Source organism: Herpailurus yagouaroundi, unplaced genomic scaffold (genome assembly GCF_014898765.1).
Source record: "Herpailurus yagouaroundi ecotype Mexico unplaced genomic scaffold, PumYag 180, whole genome shotgun sequence".
Taxonomy (NCBI): Eukaryota; Metazoa; Chordata; class Mammalia; order Carnivora; family Felidae; genus Herpailurus; species Herpailurus yagouaroundi.
The window spans coordinates 4436622-4461501 of NW_024412411.1; the positions used below are offsets into that span (position 1 = coordinate 4436622).

General features: G+C 39.4%; 1 protein-coding gene across 1 annotated transcript in view; it reads left to right on the forward strand.

Annotated features, from left to right (window-relative positions):
- The window catches only part of SPCS2 (signal peptidase complex subunit 2), a 27198-nt gene continuing 2318 nt past the window's right edge, over window positions 1–24880 (forward strand). Inside the window, exons 1-4 of the mRNA XM_040489360.1 lie at window positions 1–132; window positions 17396–17479; window positions 18310–18470; window positions 19850–19984. Of these exons, the coding sequence (XP_040345294.1) occupies window positions 19–132; window positions 17396–17479; window positions 18310–18470; window positions 19850–19984 (494 nt within the window). The 5' untranslated portion in view covers window positions 1–18. The remainder of the gene's footprint in view (window positions 133–17395; window positions 17480–18309; window positions 18471–19849; window positions 19985–24880) is intronic.

The following is a 24880-nucleotide window of genomic DNA, read 5'->3' on the forward strand; positions in this document are numbered from 1 at the left end:
GACGCTGAGGCAGACAAGATGGCGGCGGCGTCTGCACAGGGCGGGAGGACTGGTGGTGGAGGAGGCAGCAGTGGGGCTGGCGGTGGTCTCAGCTGCGGCACAGGCAGTAGCCGCAGTGGCTTGTTGGATAAGGTGAGGAGCCGCTTTGGGGGGGACAGCCGAGACCTGGGGAGGCCCGGGAGGCAGCGATTCCACCTTCCCATCCCCGCCCCCCTTTTCTTCTGTGGCTTTTTCAGCGGGTTGTTCTCCCCTGGCCCACCCTGGGAACCCTACGGGCGCTTGTAGCCCGATCTCCACAACTCGAACCTTGCCTCATTCGCTTCAGGTTTTCTTTCCTTCTTGGAAGTGTGCCTGGTCCTTAACGCTGGCCACCACAGCTTTTGGGGATAATTTGATTATTCCCACATTTCAATGCAGCCATCGTTTTCCTCGGAGGTGCTGGGGGGTCACAGTTGATGTGCCCATTTCAGTGGGAAATCTGAAGCCCGAAGGAATGAAAGCAGCTACTCGAAGTCAGTAGCCCCCAAACTCCCCATCACGGTCACCACACTTGGGTGCTGTTGCAGATTCTAAGTGCTTCTTGACCTTTTGCTTACTCAAGTTTCTGGGTGTCTTATCACGGTACTGCTGTTACTGAACTTCCCTTATTGGGATGACAGGAAGCCTTTGAGATTTTTTTTTCTCGCGCTTTCTTCCCACTCCCCCCTCTTTTTACCCCTATGCCTGCCACTAATTGCAGTCGGTGAGTCGGATTCGTGAACTTGCTGCATGCTCTAGGTTGCCTCTTTCCCTCTCCGCCAATCCATTTTTGTTGTTGTTGTTGTTGTTTTTTAACTGCGGTCCTAGCAACAAAGGCTTAAAGGAAAAGAAAAAGGGAAAACTCCTCTGTTGGGCCTTCTTGCCCTTTGCAGAGCATCTTGTTAGAAACACTTGCAAGGAGTACTGGTTCTGCCTCTAATTAGCTGTGTGACCTTCAAATAATGCTTTGTTCTCCCTGTTGCTTCATCTGTTAAATGAGGGACTTAGCCTAAAGTGTGTTAGTCCCTTCCAGTTCTCTCATTGTGGGGGCCCTGGGCCAGTTTGATGAGAAATATTAAGTATGGAGCTTTTAGTATAGTAAATAGGATTTCTTTAATTGAAAGCAGCTTTTGTTGGAATTCCTTGTGCCTAACATGGTGGGTGCCTAAGAAATGAATATATGATCATATTGAGGGGTTCAGATCCAGGTCTTTTTGCTTCTGTTTTTAGGTGTCATTGGTTTTGAGTCACATGGTTCTCACAGTCTTAACCAATTTAAAAAAATTTTTTTTAATGTTTATTTATTTTTTAGAGAGACAGAGCACAAGTGGGGAGGAGCGGAGAGAGAGGGAGACACAGAATCTGAAGCAGCCTCCATCCAGGCTCTGAGCTGTCCGCACAGAGCCCACCCAACATGGGGCTTGAACTCACTAACAGATCATGACCTGAGCCGAAGTCAGACGCTCAACCGACTGAGCCACCCAGGCACCCCAGTCTTAACCATTTTTAAGAGAGGAGAACATGTTCTGGGAATTGGGATGGTAAATTGCTCCAAGACACGTGAGAGTATTGGGAATTGATAGTCATTTTCGTACACAAATCCTGCCTTTCTGCTGGTGAGCATCTCAACAGCCTATGCTTATCCTGTCCCATTGAGTGCTCTTGTTTTCCCTCTGTTTAGATCATTACCAGCAAACATTACTCATGGGCGTTTCTGTTAAGGTAATGATTACTGAAAAGTATACAACATCATTGCATTATTGGCAGAACCTGGATTTGAGGATCATAAGATTTAGGCTTTGAAGTAGCTTTGTTAATTTCACCCTGTATGAGGCCTGGCAAGTCAGTTAACCTCACTAAGCTTACTTTTCTTCATCTGAACTAGTACAGTTTTGGGGAGAATCAAATGAGGTGATATACATGAATGATCTCTTTGACCTATAGTGTCTAATACATATGTTCAATGGCAAAGGAAAACATAAAGAATTCTGTCAGAAAGTACTGGGGGCAGGGGGCGCCTGGGTGGCTCCGTCGGTTGAGCGTCTGACTTCATCTCAGGTCATGATCTCACGGCTGGTGAGTTCGAGCGCCACGTCGGGCTCTGTGCTGACAGCTCAGAGCCTGGAGTCTGCTTCGGATTCTGTGTCCCTCTCTCGCTGTGCCCCTCCCTCGTTCATGCTCTGCCTCTCTTTCTCTCAATAAATAAAATATTAAAAAAATTAAAAAAAAAGTACTCAGGGGTGTCTGAGTGGCTTACTCGGTTAAATGTCCAACTCTTGATTTCCATTAAGGTTATGATCTCACAGTTTGTGAGTTTGAGCCCCACGTCAGGCTTGTGCTGACGGTGTGGAGCCTGGATTCATTCTCTCTCTCTCTCTCTCTCTCTCTCTCTCTCAAACTTAAAAAAAAATAATGTAACTCAGTATAGCTGATTATAGGACATGGAGGTACCCAATATATTAAAAGTATTTGGTGTATTCAGATGTGTGCTTTTTACAGAAGTTCAAATGCAAGAGAGAACGATCCCTGAGATCTACTTGATAAGCGGGTGAGGGCCCCAGGGGAAGACCTCGTTCATGTCTGAGAGTGGAGCTAGTACCTTATTTTTGAAGAGAGGACAGCATACTAGGTAAGAATGTCCTTGAGCAAATGATAGTGCAGATGGTGCCTGATGTTTTGGGTGGTGAGTTGACTGCGGACTGTCCTAAGAGACCTGTAGTGACATGAAGGTAGAATCAGATTGAAGAGGAAATGGATTGCTTGGAGCAAGAGTAGGAAGCTGTTGAAGGTTTTGAGACTATATACAGTGGTTTTGGAAAATTAGATAAGTTGAAGTAGAAATTAAAAGTCTTCTGATAAGGCCTTATACCTTACTGGCGTATAAGGTTTATTTAAAAAGAAAGGCAAGTTTGAGTTCTAGTGCAGCATGATAAAGGCCACATGGCCTTGGATAAGTTGCAATAAGTTGAATTTCCTTGTAAACAATGTGGATTCCCATATGTATTATAGGCTTGTTGTTAATATTAAATTGTACAGTTTGGTAAATGTTCTTTGTAAATGGCTGTAAAGAGAAAATGACCAGGTGATGAGAACCCCAACTTGAGCAGCAGAAGTAGATAAAAGGCCTCACAAAGGAGGCCAAGAAGTGAGGGACCTAGGGGAGAGAAAATAAGTCAAGATGTGTTTAGGTGCTTTTTCTCAGAAAACTTTATTTTAGCTTTACATCAGGTTGTTCCTCTAATTTCTCTAGCATTTATTGCACATGGGAATTAAACTGTCATTTAATATGACCTGACCTACTGTCTTGTATTTTTCTACCAATTTGTATTTGTCCAGTTTCCCATGAAAGGTTCTTATAGTTCTCTGAGGTGATCAATACAGAATAAATACTTACAGCATTGAATTTAGCAGACAAAAAACCTTCAGATCTGCCCCCTCCATCATCAGAAACTGCTTTTGAGATGGTGCCTCTAATTGTCTGAAAACTGAGGGTACTATGGAAGGGAAACATGGGGAAAAATGTTATTCTCAGTGGAGCAGGATCTAAATGAATAAAGAAGTTTTTGCTCTGTGGGATTGAGAGGCTGTTACCTTATAGCCTCTTTAATTTTATTTGTCTTGATTTTTTTTTAAGGGCTTTTATTTTTTTATTTCCTGCAGCTGTAGTGGCACTTCCTGTGAAGAAATGTAATAAAGAGATGCAAATGTGCTTCTAGCTTTCTGTAAGCAGATGTGAATTTCTGTGCCTATGAAACTGAGAACAAAGCAATTCTACCTTCCTGATCTTAAAAATAAGTATGCAAATATAATTTTTCAACTTCTATCACAGAATAATTTAGATTATTGCAGTAAGATTTTTTTTGCCCACAAAATACATCAAAGCATTTTGTTCTACATAGCAGGCTGTAAAGAAAAATTACTTGCTTAATTGTTTTAGCTATTAAAATTGACATAGGTATTAAACCATGCTTTCCAGAACTATATCCAAATCCTTTTAGCCTTGTCCATGGATTTTTGTCTCCTGGATGAATTGTTTTGGCTATTAAAATGTGGTATTAAACTGTGTTTTTTAGAAGCTATATTCAGACCCTTTTAACTTCATACCTGAATTTTTGTCTCCTGGCTGGACTGTTCATCCTGATCCTAAAGCACAGCTTTTATACCTTAGTAGTTGAGAACAAAGGCTCTGGAGCCAGGCTGTATGTCTGGCTTTGAATCTTGGCTCTGCCACTTAGCAGATATGTATTCTTGGCAAGTTAATAAATCTCTTTCTGTCTCAGTTTCCTCATCTGTAAAGTGGGAGTAATAATAATATTTACCTTTGGGGCGCCTGGGTGGCTCAGTCGGTTGAGCGGCCGACTTCGGCTCAGGTCACAATCTCACGGTCCGTGAGTTCGAGCCCTGCATCGGGCTCTGTGCTGACAGCTCGGAGCCTGGAGCCTGTTTCAGATTCTGTGTCTCCCTCTCTCTGACCCTCCCCCATTCATGCTCTGTCTCTCTCTGTCTCAAAAATAAATAAACGTTAAAAAAAAATTTTTTTTTTAAATAATAATATTCACCTTAGAAGGTGTCTGGCACTATATATCTGGCATATAGTAAGCACTTATCTATCTGTCTATATATAGCTGCTGCTAATTAGCTGGTTACTCTGGGCTTCAGCTTCCTATTTTTTCCTAACATGATATGAAGACATCAGACTCCGTTGGGGTTTTAGTTAAAAATACAGGTTTCTGGACCTCATCCCAGACCTGAATCAGATTCTCTGGAGGTGGGACCTGGACAGCTGCATGTTTTTACATATAGCTATTTATTTATTTACTTATTTATTTCCTCTATATTTTAATATTTTTTTAATATTTATTTTAGAGAGAGAGAGAGCGCAAGCAGAAGAGGGGCAGAGAGAGAGGGAGACCCAGAATCAGAAACAAGTCTCCAGGCTCTGATCTGTCACAGCACAGAGCCCGATGTGGGGCTTGAACTCACCAGCCGCGAGATCATGACCTGAGCTGAAGTCAGACGCTTAACCGACTGAGCCGCCCAGGCGCCCCTCTACATTTTAGTAGTTACTTCCAGGTTGAGCACTACTATCTTAGATTATTTTTTAAATCCTTTCTGGTTCTGATATATGAAGAGTTTTTTGTTTGTCTTGTTTCCAACTGTTCTGTTTAGTCAGTAGTGGTTTCTCTAAAATGTTTATAGTGAAGAGACATTGAAGCTTATCTGTGCCAGTCTCCTCATTTTATAGACATGGACACAGTTGAAGAGGGGGAAATGAAGCAAGTTGCCCAAGCTGACACACTGAGTTGGTTACAGTTCTCAAACCTGGCTTCCTGGTTCTTAATCCAGTGCTCTTACTTTACTTCTTAGGTACATTGCCTCTCATACTGGAGCAGACCATGTGCTAACTACTGCAGTAGTGAAAAGAGTGTCTATTTTGAGGTTGGAAGACCTACGCTCAAGTCTTGGCTTTGTTACATATCAACCATGTGTCCTTAGACAGGTCATGTATCGCCTTTTGCTGTCCTCCATGGTATCTTAGCTTGCCAGATTTCTGGGTGGCATGTCTGGACCCTGACCTACCTCTGACAAAGAAGATGAATAGTTTTATGGCATTGCTGTAATTGTGTGTGTGTGTTTAAAGAAACAAGGTGCTGGCTTTTTAACATTGTTTTGCAAACTAAACTTTATTTTTTAATTAAATGTTTATTTTTGAGAAAGAGAGCTTGAGCAGGGAAGGGGCAGAGAGAGGGGGAGACAGAGAATCCCAAGCAGACTCTGTGCTGGCAGCTCAAACCCACAAACCATGAGGTCATTACCTGTGCCGAAACCAAGAGTTGGATGTGTAACTGACTGAGCCACCCAGGCATCCCGGAAGCAGAATTTTAATAATATCTCAAAACTCATTATTTTTTACTTCATCAAACTTAAAAACTCTTGTGTCAAGGGACACTCTCAGGAAAGTGAAAAGGTAGTCCACAGAATGAGAGAAAATATTTACAAATCCTATTTCTTATAAGGGCCTAGTATCTAGACTATGTAGAAAATTTTACAACTCAATAACAAAAAGACAAACTGATTTCTAAATGAATAAAGGATTTGAATGACCTTTCTCCATATGAAGATATACAGATGACCAGTAAACACATGAAAAGATGGTTAGCATCATTTGTCATTAGAGAAATGCAAATGAGAACCACCGTGAGATACCACTGAGATGGCTATAATAATAATAATTAAAAAAAGAAAAAAATAACCATTGTTGACAAGGATGTAGAGAAATTGGAACCCTCCTACATTTCTGGTGGGAATGTAAAATGATGCAGCCACCTTGGAAAACAGTTTATCAGTTCCTCAGAAAGTTAAACATAGAATTACCATATAACTTAGCATATTCCACTCCTGGGTATAAACTCAAGAGCACTGAATATATATGTCTGAATAAAAACTCGTACACAAATTACCATAGCAGCATTATTCACAACAACCAAGAGGTAGAAGTAACCGAAGTGCCCAGAAAGTAGATTAGTGGTTGTAGGGAGCAGGGGATAGGGAATGAATACTTGTGGTTATGGGGTTTCTTTTTAGGGTGATGAAAATGTTCTAGAATTAATGGTGATGATTGCACAACCACTGAATTGCACATTGTCTTTTTTTTTTTTACATTTTATTTTTAAAAATTTATTTAAATTCAAGTTAACATACAGCGTATGAATCAGAACCCAGTGATTCATCACTCATATAGTACCCAATGCCCATCCTAACAAGTGCCCTCCTTAATGCCCATCACCCGTTTAGCCCAGACCCCCACCCACCTCCCCTCCAGCAACCCTCAGTTTGTTCTGTGTATTTAAGAGTTTCTTATGGTTTTCTTCCCTTTCTGTTTTTATCTTATTTTTCCTTCCCTTCCCCTATGTTCATCTGCTTTGTTTCTTAAATTCCACATATGAGTGAAATAATGATATTTATCTTTCTCTGACTGTTCTCACTTAGCATAATACACTTTAGTTCCATTGACATTGTTGCAAAAGCAAGATTTCATTCTTTTCAGTTGCCAAGTAATATTCCTATGTGTGTGTGCACACATATATCTTCTTTATCCCTTTATGTATATATACATATATATCCCTTTATCAGTCAATAGACAATTGGGCTCTTTCCATAATTTGGCTCTTGTTGATAGTGCTGCTGTAAACATTGGGGTGTATGTGTTCCTTCGAATCAGCATTTATGTATCCTTTGGATAAATACCTAGTAGTGCAGTTGCTGGGTCATAGGGTAGTTCTATTTTTAATTTTTTGAGGAACCTCCATACTGTTTTCCTGAATGGCTACACCAGTTTTCGTTCCCACCAGTAGTGCAAAAGGGTTCCCCTTTCTCTGCATCCTCGCCAACATCTATTGTTTCCTGACTTGTTCATTTTAGCCATTCTGACAGGTGTGAGGTGGTATCTCATTGTGGTTTTCATTTGTATTTCTCTGATGATGAGTGATGTTGAGCATCTTTTCATGTATCTGTTAGCCACCTGGATGTCTTTGGAAAAGTGTCCATTCATGTCTGCTGCCCATTTCTTCACTGGATTATTTGTTTTTTGGGTGTTGAGTTTGACAAATTCTTAGATAGATTTTGGGTACTAACCCTTTAACTGATCTGTCATTTGCAAATATCCTCTTCCCTTCCATTGGTTGACTTTTAGTTTTGTTGATTGTTTCCTTTGCTGTGCAGAAGCTTTTTATCTTGATGAGGTCCCAATAGTTCATTTCTTGGAATTGTACATTTTTAAATGGTGAGTTTTATGGTATGTGAATTATATCTCAATTTTAAAAACTCATTTCTTTTTGTCTTTACAGTGTTTATGGAGTATCCTCTAAAGTTTTCAAATTATTACTATTTTCTTAGCCAGTCATTCACAATTATTTAAGAGTGATATCACAGATGTTAACAATCTCCATCTGTCCAGCGCCCCCCCCTTTTTTTAGCAGTTGCCTACATTGTTTCTCTGCTCTGACCTTTGTTTTGTCAAATTTCACTAATAGTTTTTCATATTATTTGACTCACTGAACACTTCTTTCTTGAACTTTTCTCTTTTTTTTAATGTGGCTTCTAGAAGATTATTTGCCCCTGATTTTCCTCCACCTTCATTGGCCTCTGTATTATTGTTACTCTTTTGTCTTCTTCCTGACCCGTAAATATTGGCAAACCCCTCTCCTCTATCTATACTCATCCCAAGGAGATACCAGTGTCATGGCTTAAATACCATCTGTAAGTTGATGACTTCCACATTTGTGTTTTCAACCTGGATCTGTCCTCTGAGCCCCAGACTTCTGTGTCCAACTGTCTACTTGCCATCTTCACATGGATATCTCCTAGGCATATTAGACTAAATAGCCAGAGTCAGTCTACTTCCAGTTTCTCTGGTGTTGCCACTAATGTTCATGTTCATAATTAACACATGGTAATTTCTAACTTCCAGCTTAACTCCGGTGATAAATGCAGCTGTTAATAAGCCACTCATTAAAGAAAATTAAGTAATTTTCTTTGCAGTATTTCTTGGTCATTTTTATAAAAAATAGATTGAAATTGAAAATTAAGTATGTTGCCAAGAGCTATAATCTCTCTCTTTGAGATATCATGGTATTTCCGAGTTGGGATCTAAGTTAGGTGATGGTGCACATTCTCAAGACAGACATCATTTTCTCCCCAGATTGAACATTTTTTTCTTATTTTGAACTTACTGTCTTTTCATCTTTTGCTAAATGTGTTCATATGGGTCGTAGGGGGTCCATATTTCCAACTCATGTAGTAATCTTGCCTTTTGACTGTACCATCAGTTTTCATAATCTCCTTATTTGGGTTTAGAAAATTCTGAAATCAGTATAACTGGAATTTAAACATTTCAAACTCAACACGTACAAATGGGTATTTCTCCTTTTTGCATCTGTGTACCTTCTCTTAGAAAATCACGTTAGCTCAGTTACCTAAGTCTGAATTCTTTTATCCCTTTGCTGTTGCTCTTATTTAGGCCCTGCATCTTAGTCATCTGAATCTGATGTGTTTATCTCCATTGTTAGTCCTCTCCAGACCATCTAGCAGGTTGCCACTAGAAATGGCTTTTAGGGTCACCTAGGTGGCTCAGTAGGTTAAGCATCTGACTCTTGATTTCTGCTCAGGTCATGATCTTATGGTTCATGAGTTTGAGCTGCATGGGCTCTGCTCTAATGGTGTGGAGCCTGTTTGGGATTCTCTCTCCCTCTCTCCCTCTTCGCCCTCCCTCCCTCCCTCTCAAAATAAATATTTTAAAAAATGACTTTAAAAAACAGAAATTTGATTATTTTGTTCCTCTGCTTAAAGTATTCTCAATTGTTTGTCTCAGAATAAAGTCCAAGTCCTTTAACATAGTAATCTAAACAAGACTATCTAGGATATATACTCCCTGTTAAGTGCCTCATCTACTACTTTTCCTCCTTTGGAGCCTATATCCCTTTTCTAAACTGGGAGAGACCTTACAAAGAAGGGAGAGAAAAAGTGTTAGTGTTTCTTAGAGTCATACTCAGCTCTTTGTAAATCAGAGCAAGGTCCTTCTATTGGCACTAATCTCTGGTAGCCTTCATCTCTTCAGTGTGAATCGAGGAATCTTTTGAGCCTTTGTCAAGCTTTGTGTACTGGCCTTTGTGAAGCTAAGGAACTTCATGAAGCAATCCATGGAGGTCTTTATCACTACATAACTTACTTCTGTTTTCACTGCTATTAAAATAAGAAAATAGAAGTGTTTATGTTATTTAATACTCAACACAATTTTGCTTTGCTGGACATACCTTTAATGACCAAGGATTTTGTCCTTTTTTTGCCTTTAACGCCAGAAGATGCATGGGGAACAGGAAAAGCCTGTAATCCTTACTTAAATAGGTTAAATAGGGGTGCCTGGGTGGCGCAGTCGGTTAAGCGTCCGACTTCAGCCAGGTCACGATCTCGCGGTCCCTGAGTTCGAGCCCCGTGTCGGGCTCTGGGCTGATGGCTCAGAGCCTGGAGCCGGTTTCCGATTCTGTGTCTCCCTCTCTCTCTGCCCCTTCCCCGTTCATGCTCTGTCTCTCTCTGTCCCAAAAATGAATAAACGTTGAAAAAAAAAAAAAGGTTAAATAAAAAAATACCTTCCTGTACTATTTACATATTCTCAAGACCTAGATTATGTTTAATATCCTCCTGAAGTCCTTAGAAAAGTGAAGTTCTTTTTTTTTTTTTTTTGATGCTTATTTACTTTTGAGAGAGACAGAGACGGAATGCAAGTGGGTTAGGGGCAGAGAGGGAGGGAGACACAGAATCCGAAGCAGGCTCCAGTCTCCGAGCTATCAGCACCAGAGCCCGACATGGGGCTTGAACTTATGAGCCGTGAGATCATGACCTGAGCCGAAGTCAGACACTCAACCGACTGAGCCACCCAGGCGCCCTGAAAAGTGAAGTTCTTAATGCCATATCTGCAGTGAAGTATCTGTGTAGAACTTTTTATTCATATTTGCAGCAGAGAATTGTAACTGAAATGAGTCTTTGTAATGTTTAGTCAAAACCATCAAATGTGTATTTTTGAGACGCCTGTGTGGTGCAGTCAGGTAGGCGCCCTACTTCAGCTCACTTCATGATCTCGTGGTTCGTGGGATTAAGCCCCACATTCGGCTCTGTACTAGTGGCAAAGAGCCTGCTTGGGATTCTCTCTCTTTCTCTCTCCCCCCCCCCCTGCCCCCCCCCCCCCAAATAAATACACTTTAACAAAAAGTTTAAAAAATGCATATTTCCTGTGGACTGGTTAGCTGTCTAGATCTGGCAATAGGTATGCTGGTCCAATAGTGTTTTTATTTCTTAATGTTGGTACTGACAAGGAAGTGATTTATTTTAAATGGGACTTTTTGAGCTATATTTTCAGTTAAATTTCAGTTGGTTTTAAATGGGGGGAAATGGAAGATTCAAAATCTATTTTGTGGGTTTTGTTGGTATATTCAAGATTAAAATCATTTTTAGATTCTTTTTATGTTAGCTATAACTTATTAGGTAGGAATCAGGATCCTCTATACGGCTATCACTTCAGGGATTTATGCCTTTTTCTTTTGTTTTTGATAGCTAATAATTCCTTTCCTTATATTTTGTGGGAAGCACCTTATACTTTGTGGGAAGCAATGTGGAATAATGAGAAAGAGAATGGGTTTTGAAATCATGAAAATTCCGTTGAGTCTGGCTTTACTACTTCCCGTCACTTTGGGCAAATTTCTAAAACCCTTACTGTTATCTATAAAAGAAGGATGTTAGTCAGTTTGAGCTGCCTTATCAAAAATGCCATAGAACGAGTAGCTTAAACAACTGAAATCTTTATCTCATGATTCTGGAGGCTGGGAAGTCTGAGTTCAGGGTGCCGGCATGGGTTCTGATAAAGGCCCTTCTGCTTGCGGACAGCCTTCTCGGATCCTCACATGGTGGAAACCAGAATAGAAACAAGCTCTCATGTTCTTGAAAAAAAAGTTTTGTTTTTTTTTTTTAAACATTCATTTTTGAGAGACAGAGTGTGAGCAGGGGAGGGGCAGAGAGAGAGAGGGAGAAACAATCCGAAGCAGGCTCCAGACTCTGAGCTCTTAGCATAGAGCCCAATGCAGGGCTTGAACCCACGAACTGTGAGATCATGACCTGAGCCGAAGTTGGACGCTTAACTGACTGAGCCATTCAGGCGCCCCTTGTGTCTTTTTGTAAGGGCACTAATCCCTCCCATGAAGGCTCTACCCGCATGACCTAATTACTTCCCAAAGGCCCACAGCCCAATACTATCACATTGGGGTTAGAATTTCAGCATCTGATCTGTGGGGGAGAGACAAAAACATTTGTCCATAGCAGATGGTAATTGTTCTTAGTAGTGTTATCATAGGGATTAAAAGAGATGGTGTATGTAAAACATTTAGCACAATACATAGGACATATTGTGCACTCAGTAATAGCTCTGGTTATATCTCCCTCAAATTCTGTGGATAAGAACCAAGTGAGATTACTTCAGCCACGTATACATTTGTTAAATTTAAACTGAAAGTTAACATTTTAGAAATCTTTTCCTTTTTTCTTTATAAGATTGTTTAGACATCTTTCCAAGAAGTAGCTGTTGACACTATGTTATGTCCCTGACTCTGAGAATGTAAAACATGTAGTCCCTGTTACCAGTGAGGGGGATGTTATATAAATCCAGCTAACTGTGATGCAGTATATTAGCTTTGCATAATTAATAGCAACAACAGTAGCTAATTTTTAATAACTACTTGTGTGTACCAGGCATTTTGCTGTTTTTTTAATTACAGTATTTAATCCTCATACTAACGTGTGAAATAGATATTTTTATCTTTATTTTACAATTGAGCAAACTGAAGCTATAGAAAGATTAAATTATGTGCTCTTGCAAAAATAAACATTAAGAGAAAGATTAAATTATTTGCCCAATATCATCCATTAAATAGGAAAGTGAGAATTAAAACTCAAGTAGTCTGACTCCAAAGCTGTATCTTTTAACCACTATATTGTGCTCCTTTGCATAGTAAGGGCTGCCTTATTAAGTGAAGAAAGAATGCATTTGCCTACATCTGTAGTGAATCTAAATTCAGTTAGGTTCTGATTTGAATATAGTATGTCTTTGAGAAGAAGGCCACAAACAGAATCTGCCTTGGGGTTGAGTTCAGAGATTAAGGCAAGTACAAGTAGGTTTCTATCACTGAAGAAGGGACAGTTTTATGGTGAATCATGTGTTTATAAGTTAGCCCTAAGTAATTTAGTTGCCTGTCACTTACTGGCTGTGTGATGCTTAATATCCCTGGACTCTAGTTTTCTAATCCGAAGGACACTGGTTTCCATATTGAGAATCTGCTTAAGGCCTATCAGTGGTACTAGCAGTTTAACAGTGGATGCGAATTGACCTGCATAAGGGATATCATCCTGAAATTTTTAGACACACAACATAAAGAACTTCCTGTAAGGGAAAGAACATTGTATATGAAGGATCAGGAATCAGAATGGCCTCAGGAATCTCAGGAGTCCCTTAAACTCTTGAGACAATGGAATAAAACTTTAAATTTTTTGAAGAGAAATTATTTGTATTAATTGTGAAGGTAGACTAAAAGGATGTTTTCAGATGTGTAGTCTCAAAATTGATTTCCCGTGTGCATTTTTCAAGGACCCACTAGAGGATGTGTTCACCAGATCAAGGGAATAGTAAACTGAGAAGAGAGTAAGACATGGCATCTAAGAAAAGGGGGTCCAGCCCAAGAAGAGGTTATGGGAACCCCCAAGGTGGTGGTGAAGGGAAATTCCAGGATGATAGCTATACAGCAAGCCTGGAAAGCAGTCCACCCAGATCAAAGCAGGTCAGGAGGCTCTAAGACCAATTACTCCAAAAAGATGAAATTCACAGAATGATGAATACTTTCGCACATATTGACAGGAAATTTAAACAATTGGGTGAGAATTCGAAATATCACTATATTGATGATAAATACATTGATTGAAAACAACAACCAAAACAACAGTAGCTCCAAGGAAAACAAAAAGTTATCAGGAAAGAAAAAGTAATCCTAGTATAATACATGACTCATCTGTGAATAGCATTTATGATTATAATGTACAGTTTGGATAATCTAGCCAAAATTAAGGTGTAAGACCAAATCACTAGTGATCTACTATGATGTATTAAAAAGATGGTGGGGCGGGGGGGAGCAGAGAAAATTAATGTGAGTGTGGCAGGGGATGAAAGGGCTCAATTTCCTCTTTTGTTGTGAGAAGTCAATAGATTTAATGCCAAAAACTGAGAAATTAAGAAATAAGAATGTAAACAATTTTTAAAGCAATACAGAGATGAATATTAAAAAAAAAATTCAGCCAAAAGGAAATAAAAGTAGTGTCTGAGGAGGGGAATTGACAATAGCAATGGTCTTAAAGTCAATGACTATGATTGTTGATTGGGCCCAGTATACATGTAACTGTACCATGCAAGAGGGAGTGTGGGAAAGAGGAATTGTGTGAAGTTACAGCATTGCTATATCTTAATTGGCAGTACTGCCTGTATCAGGGATCCCTAAGTCCACTTGGTTCAAGTGATTCACTAGGACTGATTCACAGGACTGAGTATGTAGTTTTACTTGTGGGCAAGATTTATTTCAGCAAAAGGAAGAGGTGCATAGGATGAAGTCTGGAGAAAACCAAGTACAAAATTCTGAGAGCCCTCTCCCAGTAGAGTCCTAGAAATTGTGCTTAATTCCTCCAGTAATAGTATGATGTGACAGTACGTATGGAGTGTTGAGTGTTATCTGCCAAGGAAGCTCACTACAAACTCAGTGTCCAGGTTTTTTACTGGGAGCTGGTTAAGTATGCACCCTCTGCCTAGCCTGTGGCAAAACTCCAGACTCCTAGAAAGAAAACTCGTGTGTAGCATAAACTACATCATTTATACAAACAGCTGAAGCACAATGAGCCACTCTTACCACTTAGGGAAAGTTTTATATCCGTGTAAGTCACTGTTTACCAGCCAACTTTCCAAATACCAAGCAAGGGCCAGCCTTTGAAGCAGGCCTTTCTAAGGATGGCAGTCTCAGGCCTATCTTAGCTCTTTTCTGCACAGACCTTTCTTGGTAATTTATCCTGTGAGGTCCCATATGAAAGAAACCAACCTTTGCTTTGTCTTTTTATTACAAAAGGAAAGCAATTGCCCTTATGGTGTAAGAAGATAAGAGAGAGAGGGAAAAAAAGTTTCTTAAAATGCTCTGAATAGCAGGAGAGAGAAAAATGGAAGAGTAGTATACATTTTAGTTGAGCAGTTTTTGAGAATGACAGAAAATAAGTCAGAAAAGTAAGCATCTAATGTCCACCCTCCTGCCCTTTTCCTAGATGTGTCTCTGTACTATAGCAGAGATGCTATTTTCTCTGAATAGGCTAAAGGTTTTCATGCACACAAAATGGGTCATGCTCCCATCTCTTCGGAAATCATAAACTTTGTGAGTCAGTGGAAATGTTCCTGTGCCACTTACTGAAGATTGCTTCTAGCTGCCAGACAGTGGAGGTAGAGCTGGGGCTATTTCAGCACATGCTGTAATAGCTTCTGTATTTTATCCCCCCAGATTGCTGAGAAATTATCCTCTAAGTTGTAAAGGCAAGTTTCTTTAATGTACTGCAGATAGTGATGTGTAGCTGAGTGTCTATGAGAATATGATTTTTTCTTTTTGGAATGACCCCAAAATGTTTTAATGACTTTGTTTCACAAATAATTTTAATTATGAATTCTGGCTGTACAGGTTCTTTCTTTTGCTTGCTGTTATCAAAATGGTATTTGCCACGAGTAATTTTGTCAAAGAAAATTCTTGTTTTTATGAGACACCAAAGGCAAAAAACCTTGATTGACTTTTAATCACTTGAAGTATGGCTGTTGTAGTTCATGTTTTTTCTCTCAACAAACTTCACAGAACAGTTTTTCTTTTTTGTGTAATAGTACATAGGATCACAGTTTTAAAAAACAAATTTGTTGTATTATATTTCTATAGATGTTTAGTCTGTCTCCTTATTTCTCATATGCAGTGTCTGAACTTGTGCTCAATCAGAAAGATAAATATGAAGTTCTCTTCTCTTTCTGTAAAATCTATTCCAATTTTGTATTGGCCTGCTGGTTTGTAATTTTTATGAAATGCGGTATTTGTTCGCTTGATACAAAAAACTAAGAGTTGGGCATTGTGCTGGGACACCTGGGTGGCTCAGCCGGTTGAGCATCTGACTTTGGCTCAGGTCATGATCTCAGCTTGTGAGATCGCGTTGGGCTCTGTGCTGACAGCTCAGAGCCTGGAGCCTGCTTTGGATTCTGTGTCTCCCTCTCTCTCTGCCCTTCCCCAGCTCATGTTCTGTCTCTGTCTCTCTCTCAAAAGTAAATAAACATTAAAAAAAAAAAAAAAAAAAAAACTTAAAAATTTTTTTTTTAAGTTGGGCATTGTGATCTATAAAAGACAGGTTTATCAGATTATTTGTAGCACCCTGTTCCACTTAAGCTTTGTTCATGGAATCACTTACATTTGATAATTTTATTTACTATATGAAATGTTCACATGTTTAAAAATTAAAAAGGCATACATTAAAGAGTCAGTCCCACCCATGTCCTTCTACCTTCTCAAGATATCTGGGTACACTACAAGTTTGTTTAACCAGTCCTCTGTAGTTGAGTACTTGAGTTACTTTTTGTTGTTACAAATGCTGCTTCAGTGAGTAGCCTTGTATATTATTTCCTGTGTATGCAGATAGGGACAATTTCCCAGAAGTGGAATCCAAGGTACTAAATTGCCTTAGTAGGTGTTATACCATTTTGAATTTCTACCAGCAATGTGTGAGACAATCACTTGCCTCTAACTAGCACAGTATTGGAGAACCTTTCTAAACCTCTGTAGATGAGAGAAATTGAAGTGGAGTTTGTCCAAAGTCCTATAACTAACTAATAATAGGACTTGATTTTTAATTCAAAATGTTCTTTCCAACAGACTACACTGGATTTGCTGTTTTCCTGCAGTTAAGACATACTGCATACTGGTAAAACATAAAAGTTGTTAGCTGATGAACATGTATTAAAAGAGATGTTCCTCATCTTGTTAGTGTCTGGAAGTTCATGGGTGTATATTGTCTGAGTTTTGTGGTCACAGAATGAAAGGATGAACAAGTGGAGTTCTTCCCTATTCCCACATTTGGGTGAAATGGGGATGGGATATGTGAGTTCACACTGTAGTCTCTGTAGCCCAGATTGAGCTTTCTAGCATAGAAGATTGGCAACATCATATGAGTACCACCTGATTCTAGTGACCTAATCTTCTTCAATTTCATTTTTAAGTGTTTTTTGTCTTTTAGCTGTGTAACATCAGAGGACAAAGAGTAAATGTTACATGTACTTGAAAGATGGTCTTAAGTAAAAACTTCAAATAAATTTTAAAGATCTAATTGGCTTTATTAATCGATTCATGAATGAGGCAGCATTCCATCTAGCAGGTAGAGGGAAGCTCCAAAAGGCTACAGAAACAAAGATTTTTAAAGCTAGAGAGGGAGTGGAAAAAAGGAAATTATTAGCAAAGAAGCCATTGTTTTAAGCAAGATCACCCTTAAGAGAATGGAAGGGGCCTATCAGTAAATTTCCTAGTGCTGACCAGGAAATTCCTGTATTAACTGGATATATTTCTGGGGAGTTGAAACTGCAGTTAAGTACTAGGTCTTAGTTTACTGTCTTGAGTCTTTAAAGTGAACACTATTTGGGGCCTGTGTTGTTGTTTTTTAAACACTTAAGGAAGTAGTTCATGTTACTTTCAATAAGATGCCATGCCTGGTGATGCACAACTTTTCTGTTTTACAGTGGAAAATTGATGATAAGCCTGTAAAAATTGACAAATGGGATGGATCCGCTGTCAAGAATTCTTTGGATGATTCTGCCAAAAAGGTATTTTTTTTTTTTAATTTTTAAATTTTTTTTAATGTTTGTTTATTTTTGAGAGAGGGAGACAGAGTGCAAGCAGGGGAGGGGCGGAGAGCGAGGGAGACACAGAATCTGAAGCAGGCTCCAGGCTCTGAGCTGTCAGCACAGAGCCCGACATGGGGCTCAAACTCACAGACCACAAGATCATGACCTGAGCCAAGGCCGGATGCTTAACTAACTGAGCCACCCAGGTGCTCCAAAAAAGTATTTTCTTGAGGTAGGGAGTCTGTTAACATATGTATAGCTTATGGCACATCTGCAGGATCTTTTTCTTTTGTGACTGGGAATGACCGTAGTTTTTAGTTGTAGGAATTGAGCCATAAAGCAGTTTCTAAAATCCTTAATGTTATATGAGGGAATATGCATTAAAATGTTAGCTACCTCAAGCTTCTGTCAAATTCTCTAATTTTTGAATTACAGAAAGCTGGTAGTTTATTGTTTTTGAGGTTAATTAGCCTAGAGCCAACAGGGTTGAGGGGAATATAGGATATTCATTCATGATTGGTCATCTCTCTATTTAAAAAGGGAAGAGAAACTTCCCTTCATCCCATGGGCAAAGTTGAGGATTAAAAAAATAAATAAATAAAATGTGTGAGAAGTTAATGAACTTTTTCTCTGGGATCATTGTGAACAGCTTGAGTCTTTTTTGCTTAGAGTGGTAAAATCCTGATTGGAGAGAACTACTTGGTAATTTATATGATCCTTAATATAACTTTTACATGGAAACCAAGACTAAAAACAGGTACTAGGAAGGAAGCAATTCTATGAGCTTGATTCCTTGTTCTTTTTACTAGGTACTTCTGGAAAAGTACAAGTATGTGGAGAATTTTGGTCTGATTGACGGTCGCCTCACCATCTGTACCATCTCCTGTTTCTTTGCCATAGTGGCTTTGATCTGGGATTATATGCACCCCTTTCCAGAATCTAAGCCTGTTCTGGCTTTGTGTGTCGTATCATATCCTTTATTTATGCTCAGGTTTGTTCTCTAGTGACTGTTTATTAGAATCTCTACTGATCATCCTCCCTGCTCCCTACAAAAAACAAACTTTGATTCTGGGGCCTGCTACTGTTAGAATTTAACAGTATGAGCCATGGGCATCTGTAGTTGTAGGTAGTAATTATCATTGATATTTTAGATATAGTGTGGTTATTTTATCTTTAATTCTGTTTACTTGTTAATGTAGAGGTCATTATAATCCATGTGTGAGTGCCTAATAGCAAACCACACATTATAGTGAGACCCAGTTCTTCTCATTTCTAGCCTACCGCATTTCCATTAGACCCAGTTTGCTTTAAGACACTCATTCCGGGATATAAGGAAAGGATCAGATTTTGGAGATTCAGGTTTCCTTGAAGCTGAAGGGCTGGACTGAGAGTTAGTGAGCATGAGTAGAGGTGTGGCTTGTATAACAGTAGAATTAAATCCTATTCTGGAGCTGGAGGACCTGGGTTTGAAATGGAAGTTGTTTTGTGATCTTGTGCTAAGAAGAACTTACTGGAGTCTGCTTGAATGCTGCTCAGTTACATATATATGCAATAGACATTCAGAATTACAAAATTTTTTTTTTTTTTTTTTTTTTTTTTTTTTTTGAGAACAAGAGAGCGAGCTCGTGCTTGTGTGCACGCAAGCTGGAGAGGAGTGCTCAAGCTTGTGTGCTCAAGCCAGAGAGGGGCAGTGAGAGAGGGAGAGAGAGAATCCTAAGCAGGCTCGGCGTCCAGTGCAGAGCCCACTATGGGACTTGAACTCATGACTGTTAGATCATGACCTGAGCCAAAATCAAGAGTCAGGTGCTTAACCAGCTAAGCCACCCAGGTGTCCCTGAAATACTTCTAAAAAAATGTACTTTGGGAATTTTTTTTCTCACAAGCCATTTAATAAAGCAGGCCCTGATTAAAAATGGTATTCTCCAAATTGATCCCAAATTATAGTCCCAGAATTGGCACCTTGACTTCTTTCAGTAATCAGATAAATCATCCCAGTATGAATTTTTTCACCATTAAGGTGATTCCAGAGAATATGTTGTAGGTTCTGGAGACAATCCCCAAAGGAATTCCAAAAGAGGTTTAAATAATGAGAGCAACATAATTATAAATATATGACCTCCCAAGAGAACTACCGTGATAAAATTTCATTTGTTTGGTGTTTAAACATGATCATGGTATTTTTTATAATCGTGTCAGTTCCATATGTAATGGTAATGACTTCCCTGTGCCCAACACTAAAAATGCATACACACACACACACACACACACACACACACACAGATATATATGTATATATGTGTGTGTTCTTTTGTGTGTGTTTGTGTGTTTTTTCCTTAACTTTATCTGAACCTATTTTGTGATGATGGGGATCCTGACCATTTATACCTCATATAAGGAGAAGAGCATCTTTCTTGTGGCCCACAGGAAAGATCCTACAGGAATGGATCCTGATGATATTTGGCAACTGTCCTCCAGTCTCAAAAGGTATGACTATCCTCAAAGACTATCCTCAAAGACTATTAAATTCTGCTGTCGGATTCTCTCTGGGAGTTGAGTCATTTTCAACAGACTATTTTATTGTATGCTTACTCCATGCAGATCATAGTATCAGTCATGTAAAATGAAGAAAGGAGTATGAATGGTCTAGGTTTTTCCTAACATTGTACTTCTGAGATTGTATTATCACAGAAGTGCTCTGAGGATAAACTGTTGGAGGAAGTACTTTGGTAGAAGGATGAAGAATGAGTCTCTTTCCTTGTGGCCAATAAATGAAGCCAATTAGAATGCAGAACTAAGAAGGCCAAAAGTGTGAAGTGAATTATCTTTGAAGAGCCCCATTAGCTTCTATATCTTCCGTGATCTTGACTACAGTCTGTGTAGTCAGAAATTTTTGCAGCAGTGTACCGGGCAACTCAGAGAATCACCTTTCCAAATTCCTGACCAGCTGTGGGTATAACTTAGTACAACTGACACCTGAGGTCTTTTTAGGTATCCAGAGCTGGGTTCTAGCTCATCTCTTTCTAGCTGTATGATGTTTGGTATATCATGTAAACTATTTGAGCTTTAGTCAAAACCGGATCAAGAATGACTCATAGAGTTGTTGGGAAGATGCCAGCTGGTACATATAACAAGTATAAAAATAGCAAACTTTGGTGAAGCGTTAACCATATCCTGGGTATCGTGCCAAGTGCATTATCTCATTTAAATCTTAGAACCACCCATTTTATAGGTAAGAACACAGACCCAAAGGGTTTAATTCATTCCTAGAGCCCAAAAGTAAATTCTAGCTGGTATTCCAGCCCATATCTGAGCCCAGAACTCACGCTCTTAGTCACTATCCTAAAAACACATGGGACAGTTCCTAGCACATAGTAGGCTCTCAAATTACAAGTATGGTTATTCATATATATGATGGTAAGCGTAGCATCAACACCAAACAGCCTCTCCTTACTGGCTTGTGCCAATGCCTATGAGGAGGAGCAGAATGTGATTCTGATGTTCTAGCTGGGTTCTCCTGGCATGGCCCCCAGCTGCCCTTTGAACTCAGCCATCATAAGTCTATACCTTGTGTAAGGTCCCTAAAACAGTTGTAGAATTCTAGACCCTAGCAGCATCTTGATTTCATTATTTCCATTCACGCATTTCATCCCATTCATACACACATTCTCATTTTTTTGACAGCTTTATTGAGATATAGTTCACATACCATACAGTTCACACATTTAAGTGTACAGGTCATTGGTTTCTAGTGTGTTTTCAGATATTGCAACCATCACCACAGCCAACTTTAGAGCATTTTTATCATCTCAAAAAGAAACTCTGTACCCTTTAGCTATCTGCTCCCCTGCCCCCCCCACACCAATTCCCTCAGCCTTCAGTCACCATTAATCTGCTTTCTGTCTGTATAGATTTCTCAGTTCCAGATATTTCATGTGAGTGGAATCATATAATACATGATCTTTTGTGACTGGCTTCTTTCATTTAGCATAATTTTCCAAGATTCACCCATGGTGTAGCAAGTGTCGATATTTTATTCCTTTTTATGCCAAATATTCCATTATATGGCTATACCACATTTTGTGAATCCATTTATCAGTGGATGGACATTTGAGTGGTTTCCACCTTTTGGCTATTGTGAATAATGGTGCTATAAACAGTCCATCTACAAGTTTTTGTGTGGACATAATGTTTTCATTTCTCAGGTAACTTACCTAGGAGAGGAATTGCTGGGTCATACGGTAACTCTTAATTGCTTGAGGAATTGCAGACTGTTTTCTGTAATAGCTGCACCATTTTCAATCCCACTAGCAGTGCACGAGGGTTCTGTTTTTTTCCACATTCTCTGCTGATTTTTACCAGCTGCCACATTATTGTTTCCTGTGGTGAGGAGGTATGCCACCCCTGTTCCTTCTCACTGCACTTAAATATAGACTCTCTTCTCTTTCCTTGAAGATAGCTCCTGGCAAAAAAAAAAAAAGAAGATAGCTCCTGGCTCATTGGCATTCTCTCTAACATAGCTCCTTTGGTAGTCTTGGTGATTTCATTATCCAAATAGTTGATAATTCCTGTTCACTGGCCTCTCCTCTGATCATCTTGTTTTCTACCATGGCTCAAACACTTACTTCCCTGGACATACCCTAAACCTTGCTGATACTGGTAACTAATTACCTTCAGTGATTTCAGTTTCGGTATCCCGCTCTATGACCATTGCTTCCTATTTTTCTGGTTCTCTTGTCCCAGTGGTTCTTCAGCCTCACTGGCATCTCTAATGCATTGAGCCTCCCACCTTTTCACTGTCTCTTTTGTCTTTCATTGTCTTACTTCCTCCTTACCCATCTTCGGTTCCATGGCATTTCTGTAGTCCAGTTACTCTCACTGTCCTAAAGCATCTTTTATACCTTCTCCTCTGTCTTCATACCTATCCTACTCTCTCATATTTACCCTCCTATTCTTTTGTTGAGAAAATCAAAGCAGTCAGAAGCCCCCATCATTACCTGCTTGTGGTGCTCATCATAGTCTGTTTCTTCCGGAGTTCCCATCTAAAGCCTCCTCTCCATTTATCCACTAGCTTCTCTCCCTTCTCATTTACATGATGTTTCCCTCTCTGCTGGATCATTTCTTGTGGCATACAAACATGCTGTAATTTCTTCCAACTAAAAAAATTGGTTTTGTTCTCCTTATTCTCCCCACATGGTCTTATTTCTCTGCTCCCCATTTCTTCTCTCTGTATCTCTTGGATCTGTTTGTCTTTATATCTCTTTCATCCTTGTACTCAATCAGCATTTGACAGTGAATCGCTCACTCCTTGTTACACTTGCTTTTTAACTAGGTTCCTAGGATACCATAATCTCCTAATTTTCTTCATACCTTAATGTCTGCTTTTCTAGTTAGTCGCTTTTATGATTCTTCAGTATTTGAAGGAACAGCTCTAAATTTGAAATGCCACACTAGTGCTTGTTCCTAGCACCTCTTCTCTATCTATATTCACTAAGTGTAATATTATCTAGACTTTCAAGACTTTAAATACCATCTTTATACTGAAAAGCTCTAAATCTGTATTTTCATCCTAGACCTATCCTGAACTCCACTTTTCTGTTTGACATTGGATCCTATTTAGCATTTCAAAATTAACATATTCAAAACCTAAGCCTGCTATCCCTCATCCAAACCTGTTCTACCTCCAGTTTTCCCATCTCAATAAATGGCACTTCCCATCTCAATAAATGGCACTTCCACCTCCTATTTACTCCGGCCAGTACTCAGTCATTTTGACCCCTCTCTCTCAGTCTTTCCAATAGTCTGTCAGCAAATCCTGTCAGCTCTGTCTTCTAAATATATTCAGTCTGATCACTTGCCATCTCTACTGCTACCCTCATCTCTCAGGTCACTGTAATAATGTCCTCATGGACCTCCACAACTGCTCTCCCTGCTCATAGTCTATTTCCAGTACAACAGGCAGAGTGATCTTTTTAGAGCATAAGGCACTTCAACTCAATCCTCCGTTCAAAACCCTGTCACTCAGAAAAATCTAAACTCCTAAGTCAGCTTAGAAGTCTATACTCCTCTATTCTCTGCACCCCACACATAAGCACACATACCCCTTATTTCCTGTGGCTCTCCTCTCTCATTCCATCATGTTCTTCAGACATTCCAGGCATGTTCTTGCCTTAGGGCTATTGGATTTGCTGTTTCCTTGCTTGGATTATTCTTTTTCCAGAAAACTTGTTCTTCCTTTCTTTAGGGCTCTGCTTAAATATCTGCTTAGTGAACCCTTTTCCTGCCTGCTATATTTAAAAGGACATCATAGGGGCGCCTGGGTGGCTCAGTCGGTTAAGCGTCCGACTTCAGCTCAGGTCACGATCTCGCGGTCCGTGAGTTCAAGCCCCGCGTTGGGCTCTGGGCTGATGGCTCAGAGCCTGGAGCCTGCTTCCTATTCTGTGTCTCCCTCACTCTCTGCCCCTCCCCCGTTCATGCTCTGTCTCTCTCTGTCTCAAAAATAAATAAACGTTAAAAAAAAAAAATTAAAAAAAAAATAAATAAAAGGACATCATATTTTCTGTTTTATTGTTGGTTCTTTCATATACGCTAAAGTAAAAGTCCCAAAAGACACAGCTTTGTCTGTGGTGTTCACTGCTGTATATCCTTAGCATCTGAAACTGCTTGACTTGTGTAGTTGGTACTGAATAAGTATTACATAATTATTATATATAACATTTATATTTTCCTGAAAATATTTTAGATGTAATTGTTAACATATTACATGTAAGTTATATAACATACAATAATAAAATATTAATGAGTATTTATTTCTAAAGTGCATCAGATCACAACTCATCGGATCATGTCCTACCATCAAAGCCATGGAACTGCCAGTGAAATTGGGCCTAAAAGTCCCAAATTATGGAAATCAACTAACAGCAGTTGGCTGGAGTTTGAGAAAAATTTTGAGGTGTTGAAAATAGTTTAAAGACCATCACTCACAGCTATTCGGGTTGGGAATAACTGGCTAGCCAAGGTTTTTTGTTTTTTGTTTTTTTTTTAGTATGGTTGACACATGGTGTTATATTAATTTCAGGTGTGTACAGCATAGTGATTCAATAGCTCTGTAGGTAGCTCACCAGGGTAGCTGCCATCTGTCACCATGCAGTGCTGTCACAGTACATTGACTATACTCCTGTGCCTTTTGTCCCTGTTACTTATTCCATAACTGGAAACCTGTATCTCCCACTCCGCTTCAGGTATTTTGCCCATCCCCCAGCTACCTCGCCTCTGGCAACCATCAGTTTTTTCTCTATATTTACAGGCCTGATTCTGCTTTTTGTTTGTTTATTCATTTGTTTTGTTTAGATTGTACATATAAGTGACATGATGTGGTATTTG